The 16973-nt window shown below is 51.9% G+C and overlaps 1 protein-coding gene across 8 annotated transcripts in view; it reads right to left on the minus strand.

Annotated features, from left to right (window-relative positions):
- ITGB4 (integrin subunit beta 4) overlaps positions 1 to 16973 on the minus strand; it is a 31645-nt gene that overhangs the window by 2561 nt on the left and 12111 nt on the right. For 3 of the 8 annotated variants that reach the window (XM_065694178.1, XM_065694176.1, XM_065694175.1), the window contains 26 exons: positions 16759 to 16857; positions 15966 to 16092; positions 15705 to 15824; positions 15037 to 15143; positions 14679 to 14712; positions 14043 to 14231; positions 13413 to 13516; positions 12921 to 12979; positions 12241 to 12264; positions 11944 to 12092; positions 11683 to 11862; positions 10980 to 11128; positions 10450 to 10654; positions 9321 to 9481; positions 8772 to 8952; positions 8414 to 8551; positions 7692 to 7874; positions 7364 to 7495; positions 6173 to 6373; positions 5112 to 5285; positions 4446 to 4619; positions 3420 to 3569; positions 2571 to 2759; positions 1745 to 1900; positions 1133 to 1297; positions 585 to 701 (listed from right to left, as the gene is read on the minus strand). In XM_065694178.1, the coding sequence (XP_065550250.1) occupies positions 585 to 701; positions 1133 to 1297; positions 1745 to 1900; positions 2571 to 2759; positions 3420 to 3569; positions 4446 to 4619; positions 5112 to 5285; positions 6173 to 6373; positions 7364 to 7495; positions 7692 to 7874; positions 8414 to 8551; positions 8772 to 8952; positions 9321 to 9481; positions 10450 to 10654; positions 10980 to 11128; positions 11683 to 11862; positions 11944 to 12092; positions 12241 to 12264; positions 12921 to 12979; positions 13413 to 13516; positions 14043 to 14231; positions 14679 to 14712; positions 15037 to 15143; positions 15705 to 15824; positions 15966 to 16092; positions 16759 to 16857 (3667 nt within the window). Of the gene's footprint in view, positions 1 to 584; positions 702 to 1132; positions 1298 to 1744; positions 1901 to 2570; positions 2760 to 2846; positions 2896 to 3419; positions 3570 to 4445; positions 4697 to 5111; positions 5286 to 6172; positions 6374 to 7363; positions 7496 to 7691; positions 7875 to 8413; positions 8552 to 8771; positions 8953 to 9320; positions 9482 to 10449; positions 10655 to 10979; positions 11129 to 11682; positions 11863 to 11943; positions 12093 to 12240; positions 12265 to 12920; positions 12980 to 13412; positions 13517 to 14042; positions 14232 to 14678; positions 14713 to 15036; positions 15144 to 15704; positions 15825 to 15965; positions 16093 to 16758; positions 16858 to 16973 lie in introns of those variants that run through there. The other 5 variants (XM_065694180.1, XM_065694179.1, XM_065694181.1 and 2 more) reach the window with 5 other exon arrangements.

Below are 16973 nucleotides of genomic sequence, written 5' to 3' on the forward strand. Positions count from 1 at the left end.
ATGAGAAACTTGGTGGTCAGCACACCGTGCTAAGTACGAGGTCACAAGGAATAGGATCTGCTCTACCTGATAATTTCTGTCAGAGATTTCTCTTTAAATATCACTTTAATTGATGGAAAACCTCTCCAAATCTAGTGACTCAGTATTCAGCTATGTCAGTCAATAAGATGGATCTCCTAATAGCTCCTAAACTCTCCACGTTGCAGCGTGAACCCATGAGTCACTGAACTCAGATGGTACAACTACATTGATGTAATTGAAGACAGTCATCACACTTTTTTTCTGCTCTGAAGAGATCTAATCTTGCAAGAAGACCTAAGATTTGATCCCTAGTCATAGTCCTGGGGGACTGAAAACCCAGCATTCCTTCTGTGACTGGGCAGCACATGAGGAAATGACTGCAACTGCCTCTGGGGCAGAGCAGGGACATGGTGCAGGAAAGGGTCTGATCTTCTTCATTAATCCTGCTGATGGACCCTCCCTCCCTGCCTTTGACACTTGAGGTAAAAGCATCCTTAGACCTTTGGACAAGCAGAGTTATCCTTTGCTTTCCAAGGGTTTCAAAGAAGACAGTGAGCCCCTACCTGTGAAGTGGGGATCCAGAGAGGAGTGGCTGATGCTGGTATTGGTGGTGTATTCTGCTGGGAAGTTGTACACTTCCTCTCTCATGTACTGCTGTCCTGCAAACTGGGAGAAAGTGCCTTGGGAGAAGAAAAAGGGATGAGTCAGTCAGGAAATGACAAGATGCATCCAACCCCTCAAACCTGCACAGTGAGCACCAACAGTCAGCTCAGGAGATTTCTCTTGATGACATCAGAGCCAGGTTTAGGAAGAACTGGAAGGACTGGGAAGGTCTTACACTTGCCCAGTGCAGAAAGCTGCCTCCAGGTATGCGTACAACCATGAAGTTTCATAATAAATTAAACATTGTCAGGTTCTCATGATCCTTCCACATTCAGTGCATCAGGACTGGGACAAGGTACAGCATTGTCTTCATGGAAGACAATGTCTGTATGTCTTTAATGAAAAATTGAGTCACCTCCAGAGCTGGAAAGGGGCTCTAGAAATTGTGTTTGCTGCTCTGAGAGGTTTCTTAACTTTGCGCCTCCACAAAGACATGGTACTACTGTACCTCCATCCTGAGATTCAATGGTGATGATGCCTTCTCTCTCTGGCCCAAAGCCTTGGGTGGTCTTGGCTTGCACTTTGAACTTGTATGGGACATTCTCATTCAGGTGGGGCACAGTCAGGGTAGTTTCAGGATTGTCTCCTTCGACATAGATATTCCTGGGCTCCCCTAATCCACACAGACATACCAGCGGTGAAGACAAACAGGTCTGTGGTAGTTGCTCCAGATACAATCCCCCTGACTCTGGCTGCTGTCTTGGCTTTCCCTAGGCTTTATGCCGCCCTCAGACTGTATGATCACATCCAGTTCTACTAAGGGTTAAGGCAACCCTATTTTAGTACAGTGGTGATCCACAACAAAAAGCCTCCACTGGGTTTGTAACAAGCTACAGGTCCTTCCTCTTCCCACCACATTTTTTTACACCAGATCATGCTGTGACACAAAGCATCATGGTCCAGCAGCTCCCAGGCCTGGAATCAGGCTCATGCCCCCATTTTGTCTGCAAGCAGACAACTTTGTTGCTGGTCGCAGCAAAAATGCAGCAAGTTGTTGCGTCTGTTGGAGGCATCTTGTGCTCCATGCAGGGAACTGGGCTTCCACAGCCTGGTACCATACCTCCTCCGTGCAGCATCTCACAGGTAACCATGTAGCCCAAGATGGACCCATTGGGCTTGCGGGGTCTCTCCCAGCTGAGCTGCAGGGAGTCAGGGCTGAGGGCGGTGAATACAAGTGGTCCAGGAGCACTGGGTGTGCTCAGCGTGAAGGGTGAACCTGCAGGAGCACGAGTAAGAGGTCAGTATCAGATAAGGTGGTGAGGAGGAGCCAGGGAGGGATTTGCACACAGCATTTATGAAACAAGCTGCAAGGTCTCAGCAGCTGTCCTGGTTTCAGCTATAACAGTTATTGTAGTTCCCAGTAGCTGGTGCAGTGCTGCATGCCCACTATATAAACTGGGGGGAACTACCCAGAAGGGACTGATTGCTGCTTGGGTCAGGCTGGGTATCAGTTGGTGGGTGCTGAGCAATTGTATTGTGCATCACTGCTGGTTAATGTTTTTTTTTCTTTTCCTCTTTTTGTTTTATATTATCTCGCTTGTTATTTCCCTTATCATTAATATTAGTAATTTCATATTATGCTTTAGTAATTGGACTGTTATCTCCACCCATGGGTTTTACATTCTTCTGATTCCTCTCCCCATCCTGCCTGGGCGGGGTGAGTGAGTGGCTGCCTGGTGCTGAGTTGTTGGCTGGATTCAAACCACAACAGCTACCTAGACAGCTAGTGGAAGGTGGGTGCATGGGGAAGAAGGCCCTATTCTTAAATGAAAGGAAGGAAAGGAGAACTCAGGATGTGGTAAGGGGAGAGAAAACAGCAAGGCCAGCACTGCAGACAGCAGCAGAGACATCAGTGTCACCCTTCTCCTGCCTTCCACCCACCTCACCTGGTACAGGGCTGAGTGGGCTCTGCGGGTCCACCTGGGACTCTATGGTGATGACTCCTTCCCTCTCCGGGCCCCAGCCTTCCTCACTCTGTGCCTTCACCTTAAAAATGTAGGAGTGGTTGGGCAGCAGGTCCTCTACCACCACTGAGTTCTGGCTGGGGTTGGGGATGGTGAGTCGGTGAACCTCTCCTGCGACACATGAAGCGGGATGTCAGCACTATATTGCAGATACAAAGAGCCATGGCTTTTGCTTAAACTCTATCTCAAATGAACCACCTGGAAAAGTCATCCCTGGCCATCTCCATCACACCTCACCACCAACAGCCTGTAGAGCAGGACAAGATGCTGTTTCAAAAAAGGCTTAGGACAGACAGCAGCTTATTGAAAACAAAATTATTTTCAGCAGGAGAAAATTACATTTCCACTAACACTGCCCCAAATTTCATGTAAAATAAAGATATTTTCATTCAAATTCTTCCTCCAAGTCCAATGTGCTGGAAAAAAACTTCGACTGAAATGTTTGGGCTGGTGGAGAATGATTCTAAGTGGTTTCAGAGGAAGGATGACTCCACAAGCAACCCCAGGAATTGTCCCCCCAGCAGAAACAGAATAAGAGCTGTGAGGTAGCTGAGACATTTCCTCAAGGCTGCAGAAAAAGCAAAGGTGGGGACCAGTCCCTGAATCCCAGAATGGTTGGGGCTGGAAAGGACCCCTGGAGGTCATTTGGTCCAACCCCCTCTGCTCAAGCAAAATCACCCAGAGCCCATTGCCCAGGAGAAGACCCAGACCAGATTCTCCAGAAACTCCCACCACCAAGTGCCTGGTGGACAGTGGCACTTGCTCACTGACCTCCATTGAGGAGCTGGTAGTGCACGCTGTAGCCCTGCACCTCCTTCTCGCAGTGCGGCTCCTGCCAGCTCACCTTCAGGGAGGTGGGTCCCAGGGCAGAGAACACCAGGCGTGTGGGGGTGTCGGGAACCCCTAGCCGCAGCCTGGAGTCTGAAGGAAAAAGGCAACATCAAGGTGGAGATCTGGAGGAGAGGAGGGAGTGGCACACACAAGCATGGAATGGTCCTAATGGTCCATGGAGAACGTAGTGAGATGTTATCTCTGCAAGCTGACCCACCACAACCCAGGACTGGCTGGCTCTGCACACCTGCAGTGATGTCCCATGGCCTTGGGCTGCCAGCCTTGGGTGGCACAAGTTAAGGTAAGCTTTGTGCCCCTGTGGTAAAGAAACCAGAGCAGGAGCCCAGGTGCTGCACGTGGCCCTCCTCACTCACCCTGAAGCACCCTGTCCCCTCTGCCATAAGCTTCACAGATACCTTCACATGTAGCTCAGTTAGCACTGGCCCTAGTCTATAGCTGAAGCAGTCCAACACCTCCAGGGCCTGATCAAGGGTATGGGGCAGCTGGGACCAGGACTCATGTTTAGTACAGCAGCCTCCCAGGTGCCACTCAGGAACTGAGACCGCTCATTGACATGGACTTTCCCAAGGAGCTTGCAGAGGGACATCTCATATGGAACACATGTTCTCCCCAAGACTCCTCCAAAGACCTGTGGGGTAAGACTGAGAACAAGCAGCTTGTTAGGAATGAAGAGAATGGGGACAATGAGCTGCTCAGCTCACTAGAGCACGGTGGTGGTGAGTGTTAAGCAGCCCAGGTGGGGTGAAACACAGCTGAAGTCACCTGTGAAGGGAAAGGTGATGTGATGGAGGCTCAGGTTGGGTCAGGAAGATCACCAGTGTGGCACACAGCAAGCCATGGAGAGAGGGTTTGGGACAAGCAATGGATAGCAACAGCTCATGGGTGGTCAGTGGCTTGGATGTTATGGGATGCATGGCTGGAAAGAGACACTGGGCAAAGCTGTACCTATGTACTTGCAAATCCCTGCAGACCCATCAGTCATGATTATAGAGTCCCGACAGCCAGTGCTGGGGTAGTAACCCTTCACCTTTGCCCTGCTCCTGAAACCCATATCCTGGGGCCGCAGGATTTTCCTCCCAGCATCTTCACAGATGGGAGGGAAGAGTGTCCCTGGGCAATCTACAGAAGTGGTGCAAGACAAAGAGAGAAAAATACCATTGGAGACTTCAGAGCAGATTCAGCCCAGGTGCTGGCTCCTGCGGAGTAGGGTTTTTTTTAAGGCTCAGATTTGAAGAGTCTTATAACAACCTTCTTTCAGCACCAGCTGATGTACACCTGTGGAGCCAAAAGGCAACCATGCTGCCAGACAAAGTAAGAAGACACACGTGCACTTGCCAGAGTGCTTTGTGGTATGAGGATAAAGATGTAGCTCCCTTTCCCGAGCACTCTGCACATGAGGGATGGGAACCCTTTCCAGACTAGTCTGGCAGCAGGCTGGCCTTAGCAAAGCACCTAAACATCAGTAGTGAGGACATGACCTTACAGATGTCTGTTCTTAGGCCCCCTTTGCAGTGAACACAGTTGTCACACCGAAAAGACTTGTAGGGCATTGATTCCAAAGACAGTAATAGGGGTAGAAGGGAAGGACAGGTCCATCATCACAGTACTCACCGTGCCCCATCAGCATTGTGGAGTAGTCTCTTGTCAGAGAGGAGTTTCCCATCACTCTGTGCTCCTGCTGCATGTGTGAGCTCAGCTGATGGTAGCTGGTGTTCATTGTCCTGGTCAGTGTGCCACTGCCACTGCCAGGGAAGGAGAGGTCTACCCGGCCGTTCAGCAAATGTTCTGTGAAAGAGGGCACACTGTGAGGAATATGGCTATGGACAGGGCTGCTGCTTCAGTTTCCATGGGAAGGAAGCAGGAGGCATCATGGTGCACCCTGCCTTGGCTGCATCCCAGCTTCAGCCACTCTGGAAGGTTGTTCTGGAGCACTACAACTAGAAAAAGCCACCTAAGATGATGATGTGGAAGCAAACAGGTAAACGGAGACTTTGCCCTACACATGGCACCAGACAGCCTCATGGTGCCCAAGGTAACTCCAGACCTCGGCCTCACTGGGGCACTGTCTTGTAGTTCTTGCCATGTTCTCTCACATCTTTCTTAGATGCAAGCACAAATATATAATTTCAGATTAAAAAAAAAGGTAAAAAAAGGAAAACAGCCCTTTATGGAGGCAGTTTCTCCAAATCTCACTCTGGATCCCATTTCATCTGGATCTGAAAAGCAAACTCTGCTCCATTGTTCTGGTCCTTGATGAGCCCCCAGCCCTTCTCAGCAGGCCAGGATAGATCAGTCCAGCAGATCTGCCCCAGAAGCTCAGGGCACTTAATTAAGCTGAGGAGCTGCCTTTGCAGGTGCCACTTAGGAAGTATCATCTGAGTTTTCTCCTGCCTTGAAGGTCCAGCCTTTTGTAGAAGCAACGTGCTAGCAACTTGTTAGGCTCCCAAGTCCATGCCGAGATGGGTGTTACCTTGACACTCTTGTGAGCAGACACACCAGAACAAGGTTTTTGAAGCAGACTACAGTATGTGAACAGTGCATCATGCCAACATGAGGGTGAGCACACAAGGGGAGGAAGGGGACCCATACTGGGGCAGACCCCGGCTGCCAGCCCCTTGTCTTGGAGCAGGATGAGACAGGACACTCAGTGCCTTAATGAAGCTGCCCTTCACCTGCTTGGGGATGGGGCGTCCCGCTCCTCCTCAGGCTGCCAGTAGCCACGTCGCTGTCCTCCTCATGGAGGAGACCCTCGGTGTCTGAGGAGAAGCGGCTGCTGCCAGAGAGGCGGGGAATGGTTTCAGCTGGGAGCCTCCAGGTGATGCATCGAAGATCCAAGTCTTCTCCCAGCAGCGGCACATATTTCCACCTGGAGCCTTTTGGGACAATGCAAGCACTGGTGTTGGCATGATCTGTGGGGTACAGAGTGGGCTGCCCACCAACTTTGTGGTGCTTGCTGGGGAGGGAAAGGACAGGCACCAGTGGGAACAGCAACCCTCCACAGCCTGTCTAGCCAAGTGAGCTGATGAGTTCAGGCAGTGCAACCATTGTATGACTGGTAGAAGGAAGATGGTGGGAATGCAACATGCATGGTGTTCCTCAGCCCTAGGGCTCTTTTCCAGCCCTGTGTCCATCATGACAAAGGTGAGAGTCAGACTCCCACCGCACGCCTGTCCCTGTTATGAGGAGTCTTGCAACAATTGTCCTCTGCTCAGGACAGGTTCCCTCAGTCCTCCATGTGTGCTCGGTGGTCCCACTACCTTGCTCTCTGACAGGACCAGGGACTCACTGCTTGATCCCAGGCCGTGGAAAACCTCCTCAGGGAAGACCCTCCAGATCCTACTGACAAGCCTCATCATTTCACTATTGGCACATCTTCCCATTGTTGTCCCAGTACAAGACAAGGAAGCCAGCCTTATTCAGAGAGTGAACTGATGGAGGAAGAGAGGCCAGTGCCTTCCCAGCACCTTGTGAATTCCCTCCTGTTGGCTTGGCCAAGACTCTGAGCATCCGAGAGACTCAGAGGTCTGATTTGCCAGTACTTGCTTGCTAACAGAAGCTCTTGTGGCCCAGCCAAATGGCAACAGGAAGGGAAGGTGAGCAGGGAGGGCCATGAAAATCTCTCCCACCCCACACTGAGATTTCTTTTTGCCTCATGGCTATGAAGGGAGGCACTGGTCTTATTTACACTGTGACTAGTCAAGTGTTCCCATGGATGCAGCTACTGTGCTTTGGTTGATCTCCATCATCTCTGTGACTTGGATCTCTCCATCTCCATGAGGAGGAAAGGAGCAGTGAGACCCATTGCTGAAAACTGCTGTTAAGGAAATGTTAAAAGTGACCTTGCAAAACCCAGAGCAATGTACCTGAATCATCAGAGACACTGGGATGCTTGCTGCCAGCTGCAGAGCGAAGCACATCTGCGCTGTACATCAGGTAGCTGTCGTAGTCCTCACCTCCCTCTGCATCAATGATGGGGACATCAGGGATGATGGGGACTGGAGAAGAGGTGGGAAAAATGCCGGTGGACAAGCAGATCAAAACCACACAGGCTTCCCATACTTAGGCTGGCCTTCAGCATTCACCAGGGTGGGTGGTGGAGCTGAGCAAGCAGGGCATGGAGAAGCAGCTGGGGTAATGGGGAGCACACCCCAGCAGTGCTCCTGCTCCCACCCAGGGGGAGCAGTAACTCACTGGACATCGGGCGCTTAGGCTGCGTGGCAAGGTTGATGGTAGCTTCTCTCTCAGGTCCCCAGCCAGCACCATTCCTGGCTTTCACCATGTAGCGGTAGGGCTGGGACTCCCGCAGGTTTTCTATCAGCACCATGCGCTTCTTCGGATCTTCAACCAGCACCTTCTTCATTGGGCCAATGGGTACTGCAAATACAGTATGCCTGTCACTCATGAGGCCCTGAGACATGAAGGATCCCACAGCACCCCATCCTTGGCCAACAGGTTCACTGAGGTTTGCTGCCAGGACACAGCCTGTCTCTGGAACAAGGTGCAGAAGCTGTGTGGGCTGATCACAACTGGCATGACATCATCTCAGGGGACTTCCCAAACTGAATGTGGAGTCAGCCTGGAGCAGAGGTATCCCCTTTGCTGCTGTGTTACCGAACAGCATCTTCCTGACATCTTAGTCCTAGAGTCTAGACCTATGAACTAAGATTTTAAGTTGAAAAGCAGCACCAAAACACTACAGAAGTGAATGGGAACTGAGAGTGCTCCAGGCTTTGCAGGGTTAAATCCTGAATGGTGATTTTCCTGTGCTCCTCCCATCAAGAAGTGACCCCCTCAAGAAACATGCTTGGAGCCATTCTGATTCTGCTGCTGCTTGGGACTAGCCCAGCCTCTGGAAATTGTACTTCAGCTCCTCAGCTTAGCTGAACTGCCCTGGTCAGAAAATGAGCTCTTACTGTTGTCCTCGTTCACAAGTCCATAACTGACTTCATAAGCTGTGATCTCCCCATTGGTTTCTGCAGGCTCAGCCCAGCTCAGCTGTGTCACAGTGGAAGACACGACGTTGAAAGCCAAGCGGCCGGGCTCACTGGGGACTGGAAAGGCAAGAACAAAGGGTTCAGGTTACTGTAAGTCAGAAGCCAGTGCACACAAATGCCCAGAACTCCCCAGATCATAGCTGGGTTGCAGTGGGAAGCACTTGGTACTTGTCCCCAAGACCATCAGAAGCTCAGGGCTGGAGCCTTGAGCCCATGCTGGATGCACCTGCACCAACTCGCTTCCACATAGTGGGAAACAAAGTGTAGGTTGGCTCACCGTCCTCAAGCGTGCGGCAGTGGATGATGTCAGAGTAAGCACCTTCACCCATAGCATTGTAGGCTGAGACTTGCATCTCATAGTCGCAGAAGGGGTAGAGGTTACTCAGCTCTACTGATGGTGCTTTAACATCGATAAGATGGGCTTCTGACTCGGGGTCCCCTTGGATCCAGTATTTAACCTGGCAAAGCAACAGCAAGTCATGATGCCTTCAGATCCCCATCATAATGAGTGAGAAATTCCCCATCTCTTATTAGATCTTCTCTGGGAAACCCAAGGTGTTGTGCCATTCTTCTGAAGTGAGAGGCCAGAATGATGTGGGCATTTCATAGTAAGTGATGGAAAGGGAGATGAACCCCCTAGAAATCTTTCCTGCAAATTCCACATCCACCCCACAATGGTCCCTCAGGGATGGAGGGGGCCAGAAGGGATGAGCTTGTTTCCTCCTTTGGGCATCTTCTCCCCATGTTTTTGACACAAATGGCTGTGTGTGTGAAACACCTGCAGGATAGGACTCACACTCTCCCCAGGGATTCACTCACTCCTCACCTTGTACCCCAGAGGTTTTCCTGGTGGAGGAAACCAGCTGAAGCTGATTTCCCTGGAGCTGAGAGCATTGGCCTTGGGGTTAAGTGGTACACTCAGGCAGCCTTTTGGGGGCTGGGAGATCTGGCCCAGGCCAGTCATCGAGGGGATACCATCCACCACCTCTGCAGGCACAAGGAAGAAAGGACACATCAGTGCTAGTCTCCCCACACGGGACAAAAAGAAGGAAGTGTGCCTCTCTTCAGCACTTGTCCTGCCACCCCAAGCAGCAATTCTCGAAGCATTTCTCAGGGGCAGATCCCCATTATAGCGAAGGGAAACTGAGGCACTTCCTGATAACATTCCACAAAGCCACACAGCAAGCTGGCTTGAGAGTTGGGCTCAGACCCCCCCAGATCCTGCACCCTCCTGCTGCTCATTACAGACTGCCTAGGGAGGAAGAAATTAAGAGACCACCTTCTTTCCTCTGAAAATCTTTAGCTCTGTATGAATGTATTTAGTAATGCTTCAGCCAATTGGGCAGTTGTGTTGTGCAGACATAAGAGAACAAAGCGATGGGCAGAGCCTTCTGAAGTCATCCAGTTGCTTCTGGAAACCCACCAAGTCCAGAAGAGAGCTCTCTGGAGCCTCTCCAGTCCCTGGTGCCTGCCCCTGAAGCAGTCCTCGTTGGTCCAATGTCAAGGGACTGTCTTGTACCCCCAGTATTTATTACCCGTACTGTGATAAATACCTTTATGTTATCAACCCCCTTGATGACAATACTTTTGTATTTTTGTATATAGTTTTGCTTGTCCAGCCACAGGAACCACAAGCACAGCTCATGGCAATTCCCACCTCTGTCCTATTTTAATAGCTTTTTATTCAGCCCCCCGAGGAAAAGGATTGAAGTATCCACTCGTATTTCCTCTTGCGAGGTGGATTATCCCTCCTTTCTACCGACTGTATATACCCACTAATGCCCCTAGAGGGAGGCCCAAATCTACCAGTCGGAGCTGGAGGAGCCTCCTCATTGCCACTTTTTGGGTGAAGAGCAGGGCTGAAGCTCTGTACGCCACCTCAGGGAAGGCTGGTCCGGTGTGGGAGGCCCCCACCCGCTGCTATCGTTCCCCACTGCCTGGCTGCCCACCCCTACCTGGGTCGGCGATGGTCACCGTGGTCTGGGGGTAGCGGCCGATCTTGGCGCCGTACTTGGGGTGGAGGAGATCAACGGCGAACTGCTTGAGCTGGCAGTTGTGCAGGAGGGTGTCTATTTCAGTCAGCTCCAGCAAGGGGACCTGCACCTCCTTTCGGGTCTCCCCAGGCTGGAAGACCAGGTCACCCTCTGTGAAGATGTAGTCCTGGAGGAGAAGGAAGAGATGCATGGCTGTAACTCACAGCACCCATGAGAAGATTCCGAGAGAGAGAGCTTCCCCTCAGTGAATCCCCATGTGCCTTCTAGTGCCCTTAGTTCAGGGGGCAGCCTCTCAGGTTGCTGAGACACAGAGAGCAAGGGATGGAGGAGAATGTTTGCCCTAGTGCTAACCTCAGTCTTGGGTCTCCCCTCTCACAGCCACATCCCCTTTGAGCCTGATCAACTGCTCTTTGCAGCCCCGGGGTCAGTTTCTTCCCAGCCCTCAGTGCCCACGCATACCTGCCTGCCAAGTTCAGGAGCATCACCCTTACCCTGCCATTCTCGGCGGTGAGATCCCGGGTCCTGTAGGTGACTTGGGATTTCCCATCATCTATGATCTCCCGGAGGACAAGGATCTTGGCCAGCTTGTCAAAGCGACTGTGGGAATAGGCTGGCTGCAAGAAGGTGATGAGGCTGCTGGCTGGAAGGGGCAGGAGAGAAGAAATGTGTAGATCAAATACATGAAGGATCACATTACAGACATGCAGGTGCACAGAGAGTTCCTATCACCCATGAATGTGGTGTGTGTAGGAAATATTATTGCATGGGCTAGAGACTTAACTCCTGGCTTGTTTCTCCTGCTCTAAGTAACCAGATGGGAAGCAAAGGGAAACTGTCCCAAGCACAGCATTAACAGCAAAAAGGTTTACTTTATTCCAGCAACCTATGAACTGGAGCAGTAGAGACATACGGTCAACCCTAGATCTTCTGTGGAATTGTAGCATCTAAACTTGTGATGGTCAAATGTTTAAGTCTCTGTCACCAGGGTTGACAACCCTCCTTTGGATGCTTTCAAAAATGCTTTAGTTTAGATACAGGTGAGTTAAGATAGGAGTCACCAAGTAAATCTGTGGTCTGTGATTGGGGGGAAGCTCAGATACACAGGGCTGAGCCTTAGAAACCACGAGTCCATCTGGACATAGGATACCCAAACACAAGCAGCCTTCATCTTGTGCCACGGTCGCAGCACTTCACCTTGTTCTTTGATGATGGTGATGCTGACAATCCTGCGTCCAATCTCTGCAATGCCAGTAGGGACATCAATGGCCTCCACCTGCAGCTGCTTCTCATCGTCATCATCCTCCCTAATGAAGAGTGGGACACGCACATCCACTAGCTCCACAGCTTCTTGGAACTCCACCATCCCATGAGCATCTGTGGGAAGCAGCAATGGTGAGCTGTGGGAAATGCCTCTCCTTGCCCAGCGAGGAGGCAGCGCTGGGCTCTGCTCCCTACCTTGATCCGAGGTCACAGTGTAGTAGCCTGGTGAAACCTTCAGATCATTGAAAGCCTCGTGGGAAACATGCTTTTCCATCACTTTGATGATCTCTTGCTTGGCTGAGCGAGGGGCAGTGAGCACTGTGTCCACAATGGTGTGGTCCTGCCTGTGACCGGTAGGAAGAGAGAGCCAGGTAAGAGCTGATGCCAGGATTGCTCATCTCATGTAGCAGCCGGAGGGCCTAGTGGGCACCCCACATGTGTGTGTGGATGAAGAGGGAGGAGCAGCACAAGGGAGGGCTAAATTTCTCTTACCTTTTCCCAGAATTGGGCTGTAACCTGGGAGGAGGGAAAAAGGAAAACAACCAGCAATCAGAGTGACTAATGCATTTGTGGAGACAAAGTTGGGTGTGAATCACAGAATCACAGCCCTGTGCAGGTCTGAGCTGCAGCAGCTGCCCTGCGGGTGCCATCCCAGCCTGCAGAGCCCATGGCCCCATCACATGTTTCCTCCTGCCTGGCTGCTCCCTTCAGGCCTGGGTTTCCTAATGCGATGAGGAATGTGCCCAAAGGGAAGATCACATCTCATCATGGCTGTGAGGAGGGAATAACACTTCCCACTCAAGTGCCAGCATCCCCAGGCTCCTCTGTTCTGCATCAGGCACTTGGAACTCTGTATAGTGCTGAAATTTTTGAAGTCAATGGGAATTCTCCCATTGAGGACTATGTGACCAGGATTTGTCTTTGGCTGTAGGAGTCTCAGGTCCAAAGCCAGATGCAGCTGAGACCACCTGTACAGATGGGTGGGCTCTGCTCTGCAGCCCTGGATGCACTGCACTGCACTGCACTGGGCTCCTGCTTGTGCTGGGGGTGTCTCACAGCCCATGCTCCCACCCAGCACCCCAAATGTCACACCCAGCCCTCTGGTCCACTCCCTCATCAGCAGGGCCTGGGGGAACCTTGCCCCAGAGAAGATCTCTCCCCCAGTGACTCACCTGAACTTGGTCTGCTGGAGCTTGTGGCAGCCAGGGATGTGCTTGAAAACCTCATTCAGCTGCAAGGAGCAAGAGGGACTTTCACAACATACCCCTTGCTGAACAGGGATGTATTCAGCAAGCAGAAGATGCTGCCAGCAAACACAAGAGCCGGGTCCCTCCCAGGTCCTTCCCTCTCATCCTGCCACACCAGGCAGACCAACATATGGTTTCTCCCCAGAATATGGCAAGAAGCTGCGAACTGAAGCCAAACAGGAGCTTCAAACCACATGTTCTGAAGCAAACTGCAATTCTCATCAGATGCTTTTGATAATTCTCACAATTGCAATCTTAAAATTTGTGCTTTCTTTCAGAAAGAAGAGATATTGCTTCTTTTTTTCAAGTGCTGTCTGGGTTCACAGGGAAGGGGCACTCCTTCCTCAGCATTGCAGACAGCCCTCAGCATGGCTGTGCCCCAGTGCCACCCCAAGCCCCCTCATTCCCGGCTCGTACGTTCTCCTCCACTTCCTTGTGCAGCTGTTCACACTCTCGGGTGTCCGGTTTCACCAGGTTCTGTGTGAAAAGCCGGGTCAGCCTCAGAGACAGCCCATAGGGAACTGGAAAGAGAAATTCCCAAGTCAAACTCCTTCCTTCTGGGGTAAGAGAAATAACCCAGCCAAAAGCTGGAAGCATGAGGACACACATTGATGCTCGGTATCCAGATCTCATATTGCTAGCACCCAGCAGAGAAAACCCTCCAAGAACTGGAGGGCTAACTGGGAAGCTCTCTGCCAGATTCAGCAAAGGAACAGTGTCCAGTGGTGGCTCTGGACTGATGAAGCAGCGAAATCAAGGCTGTGTCATTGAGCTAATTAGAGTAAGACACATGCAGGCTACATCCACCATGCAGCCAGGCTGTCAGGAGGTCTCCAAGGCTACCACCTGCTCTGCTACAAGGCTAGACACAGGAATGTGCTGCTTAGCTTCCCACAGGATGGAAGCAGATATAGGAAGAACCTCTTTGCGTTTGGGCTTGGAGGTAATGCCATGGCTGCTAAAGCTGGGGTCACTACCAAGGGTTCTTGTCCTTCGTGGCACCCACAGCATCTCCTCCATGCACTACTCCTCAGCTGTGGCACTCACTGAGATCTTTGGGGTTGGCGGCAGCGAGGGAGGTGAAGCCCTGTTTATGAACATTGTTGTTGATCTTCCAGCGGACTGTGTCACAACCCTTGAGGGACCCGCTGCGGACCATGGGGGTGTCCAGGTGGTCAGAGGACATGAGGCTGTGGCGAAGCATGTAGTGGTCCTCCTTGAAGCCAACAGTGCGACCTGCAGAGCCAGGGGCAAGGTCAGAGTCTGGGCAGACTGGGACAATGCCAGCCATCAGCATCCCAGCACCAGAGATGTTGCTCTGGGGAGTCGTTAGGGCTTCCACTGTGCCAAAGGTGTTGGGATGCCAGGAGTGGAGTACAGCGGAGAGGGCAAGGGGTGTCCATGAGTGTGGAGAACACCAGCTAGGTATTACAAGGGACACTGTTCAGGGGAGAGCCAGCAGCGGGATTCCCAGTAGGGCACATCAGGCTGTGGGGCAGGAAGGAGCAATGGAGCAGCAGCTTAATGGCTCCTTGGCTCAGGCTCTCTGCCAGGAGCTTTTCTGCAGATCCACCTCTCCAGCTCAGAGAAGAGGAGGAGAGATACTTATCCCAGCACCATCCCCAATCCAGGAAGACAGTGAACACCACAGATCCCTCTTCCCCCAGTTCAAAGAGTTGGTACCTTGTGCACAGCAGGGAAGCAGGGCTAGGCACGCCTAGAAAACAAATGCCAAAGACACAATCACTGTGTGGCCAAGAGCGAAAAACCCCACATCTTCAGCTGGAAGGATTCCCATCAGCAGGGATGGGTGGGCAGCAGATGGATGGAGCTCTGGAACCTGGTTGTAGCCAGATATCCCTTAGGTGGAGGAAATCCCACCACAGCTTGTGTCAGCAACAGCAGAGGTGCTGGATACCACTGGGACTCAGCCCCTGTCAATGTGGTCATGCTGGAGGCTGGGTTGGTTCTGGAGATTAATGATGATTTTGGCCTTTATGTGGTGCTTTCCCAAAGCTGGGACATTGTCTGAGGCCCTCACCTTGCAGCAGGCACAAAACTTCCAGAAGAGCAGCAGCAGCAGCCCCAGGAGCAGGATGAGGAAGATGAGCAGTGGGATGAGCCAGAGGAAGTTCCCTGGTGGGCACTCTGCAAATGACAGCAACGTCACACGTGGGGTGTGCAAGGAGGGACTGGGGAGGCAGGGACAGAGGGGAAAGGTTGGACTACAGCTCTCTGGGGGCTGGAGCAGCCTGGTTAAGCACTCACTTAACGCTCACAATGAAAAGTGCTGTTCAGGGAGAACTTTGGGCACCCTGTGCAGCACCTCACCACCATCACAGAGAACTTGTGCCTAAGAACTCATCTCAATCTCTCCTCTGCCAGCTACCCCACCTCTCTGCTCACATCCAGTGATCTAAAGGGGCTATTCAGCTTCTCACATCAATCCCTGCCCATGCTAGCAGTGAAAAGGCATCGATGTCTAAAGGTGCTGGTCTCTGCAGATGCTGCACTCCACTCTCTGCAGTTCATGTGGCAGCCAGTCACCCACCCCTGTCACGCAGGAAGGTGGGCAGGAACATACTGCCTGAAGCTGAGCCTGCCCAGGGCACAGCCAAGGGACAAAGCAGAGATCAAAGGTGCTGTGGAGCAGGTCACTGCTGAATCAGAGCCCAGACTGGACACCCCTTCTGACAGGTCCCTGCTCACCTTTTTTCTTCTGGACATGGACAGTGGTGTTGGGGAGGACGTTGGGATCTCCTTCCAGGGTGTAGTGATATGTGCAATCGTCCTCCTCATCCTGGAATGAGCAGTATTCACTGGCCTCCTCTATAAAGGGAGGGGAAATGGTTGCAGAGTCATCAGGACCAGGAAAAGCTTAGGGAGCTGCCCCACATGCTCACGCATATGGGGCAGGGCCCACAGGAGACACACCAAGTGTATCTGCACCCAGCTTGCTTCGCCTGATACCTTTCTTTAGCTCTTCTACCATCTGGAGCTGGAGGTGGCACGTGCTGCAGTTCCCTTTCATATTACCTGTTCCCCAGGCCTGGCAGCGAACACAGTCCCGGATGCTCTCACACACAGCCTGGAAGCCCTGGGCAGAGACCAAGGTTGGATAGTCAGGACATAGCCCAAGGGAGGACGCCGTCTCCAAAAGGCAGAGCTGGAGAGGCAACACTGCATCCTCACCCCTGTTCCAGGGCAAGGGCAAAAAAAGAAGAATCACAGTGAACATGCAGTTAATGAAGGATTTACAAGCCCAGGAGCCCAACACAGTACCTCCAAAATCTCTTATACCAACAGCCTGCATTGGGCAGTGATTAGATCTTCTCCAAGGGTGGCCTTTCAAAAAAATGACTAAGCCAGCTTTCTCCAGTCCCACTGTGGGATTAACCCGTATTTGTCAAAGGGGAAACCAAGGAAACAAACCATGAAATGTGGGGTTTTTTACAGTCTTGGGACAAATTGGAACAAGCCAGGAGCTGAGCTTCAAATCTCTGCTCTTCACCAGTGCAGATAAACGGGCATTCAAGAGTTGCTGATGGTGAACAGCAAACTGTGGGCAAAGCGAGCCCACAGCTACAAAGCAGCTCCAGTAGTAGATGCTTCCTGGCCACCGAAGGCAGGACAGGAAAGACTAACCCCTCCTCAGGATTTTGTTCCTGACCAAGATGAGCCTTCATGTCTGCTTTGCCTTCCCTCCCTAGAGCATTGCACAGGAGAAGTGATAAACACAGGGGGATGCCAGGCTGAGCCTCACCAGGGAGTAGCTGATTTCGCAGGTGGAGCTGGTGTACAGCGAGGCCTTGTCACAGATGCATCTGCCGCATTCACATCTCCCGTGGTTATTGCAAATACCCTGGGAGGGAAGAGGGGACAGTCAGGGACCAAGGGCAATTGCAGACGTGCAGCATACTGGGGGTCAGCAGGGTGCCAGCTCCCAGTGGCCCTGGGCATCAGGGCAGTTTGATGCAG

The sequence above is a fragment of the Lathamus discolor genome, chromosome 13 (assembly GCF_037157495.1).
Source record: "Lathamus discolor isolate bLatDis1 chromosome 13, bLatDis1.hap1, whole genome shotgun sequence".
Taxonomy (NCBI): Eukaryota; Metazoa; Chordata; class Aves; order Psittaciformes; family Psittacidae; genus Lathamus; species Lathamus discolor.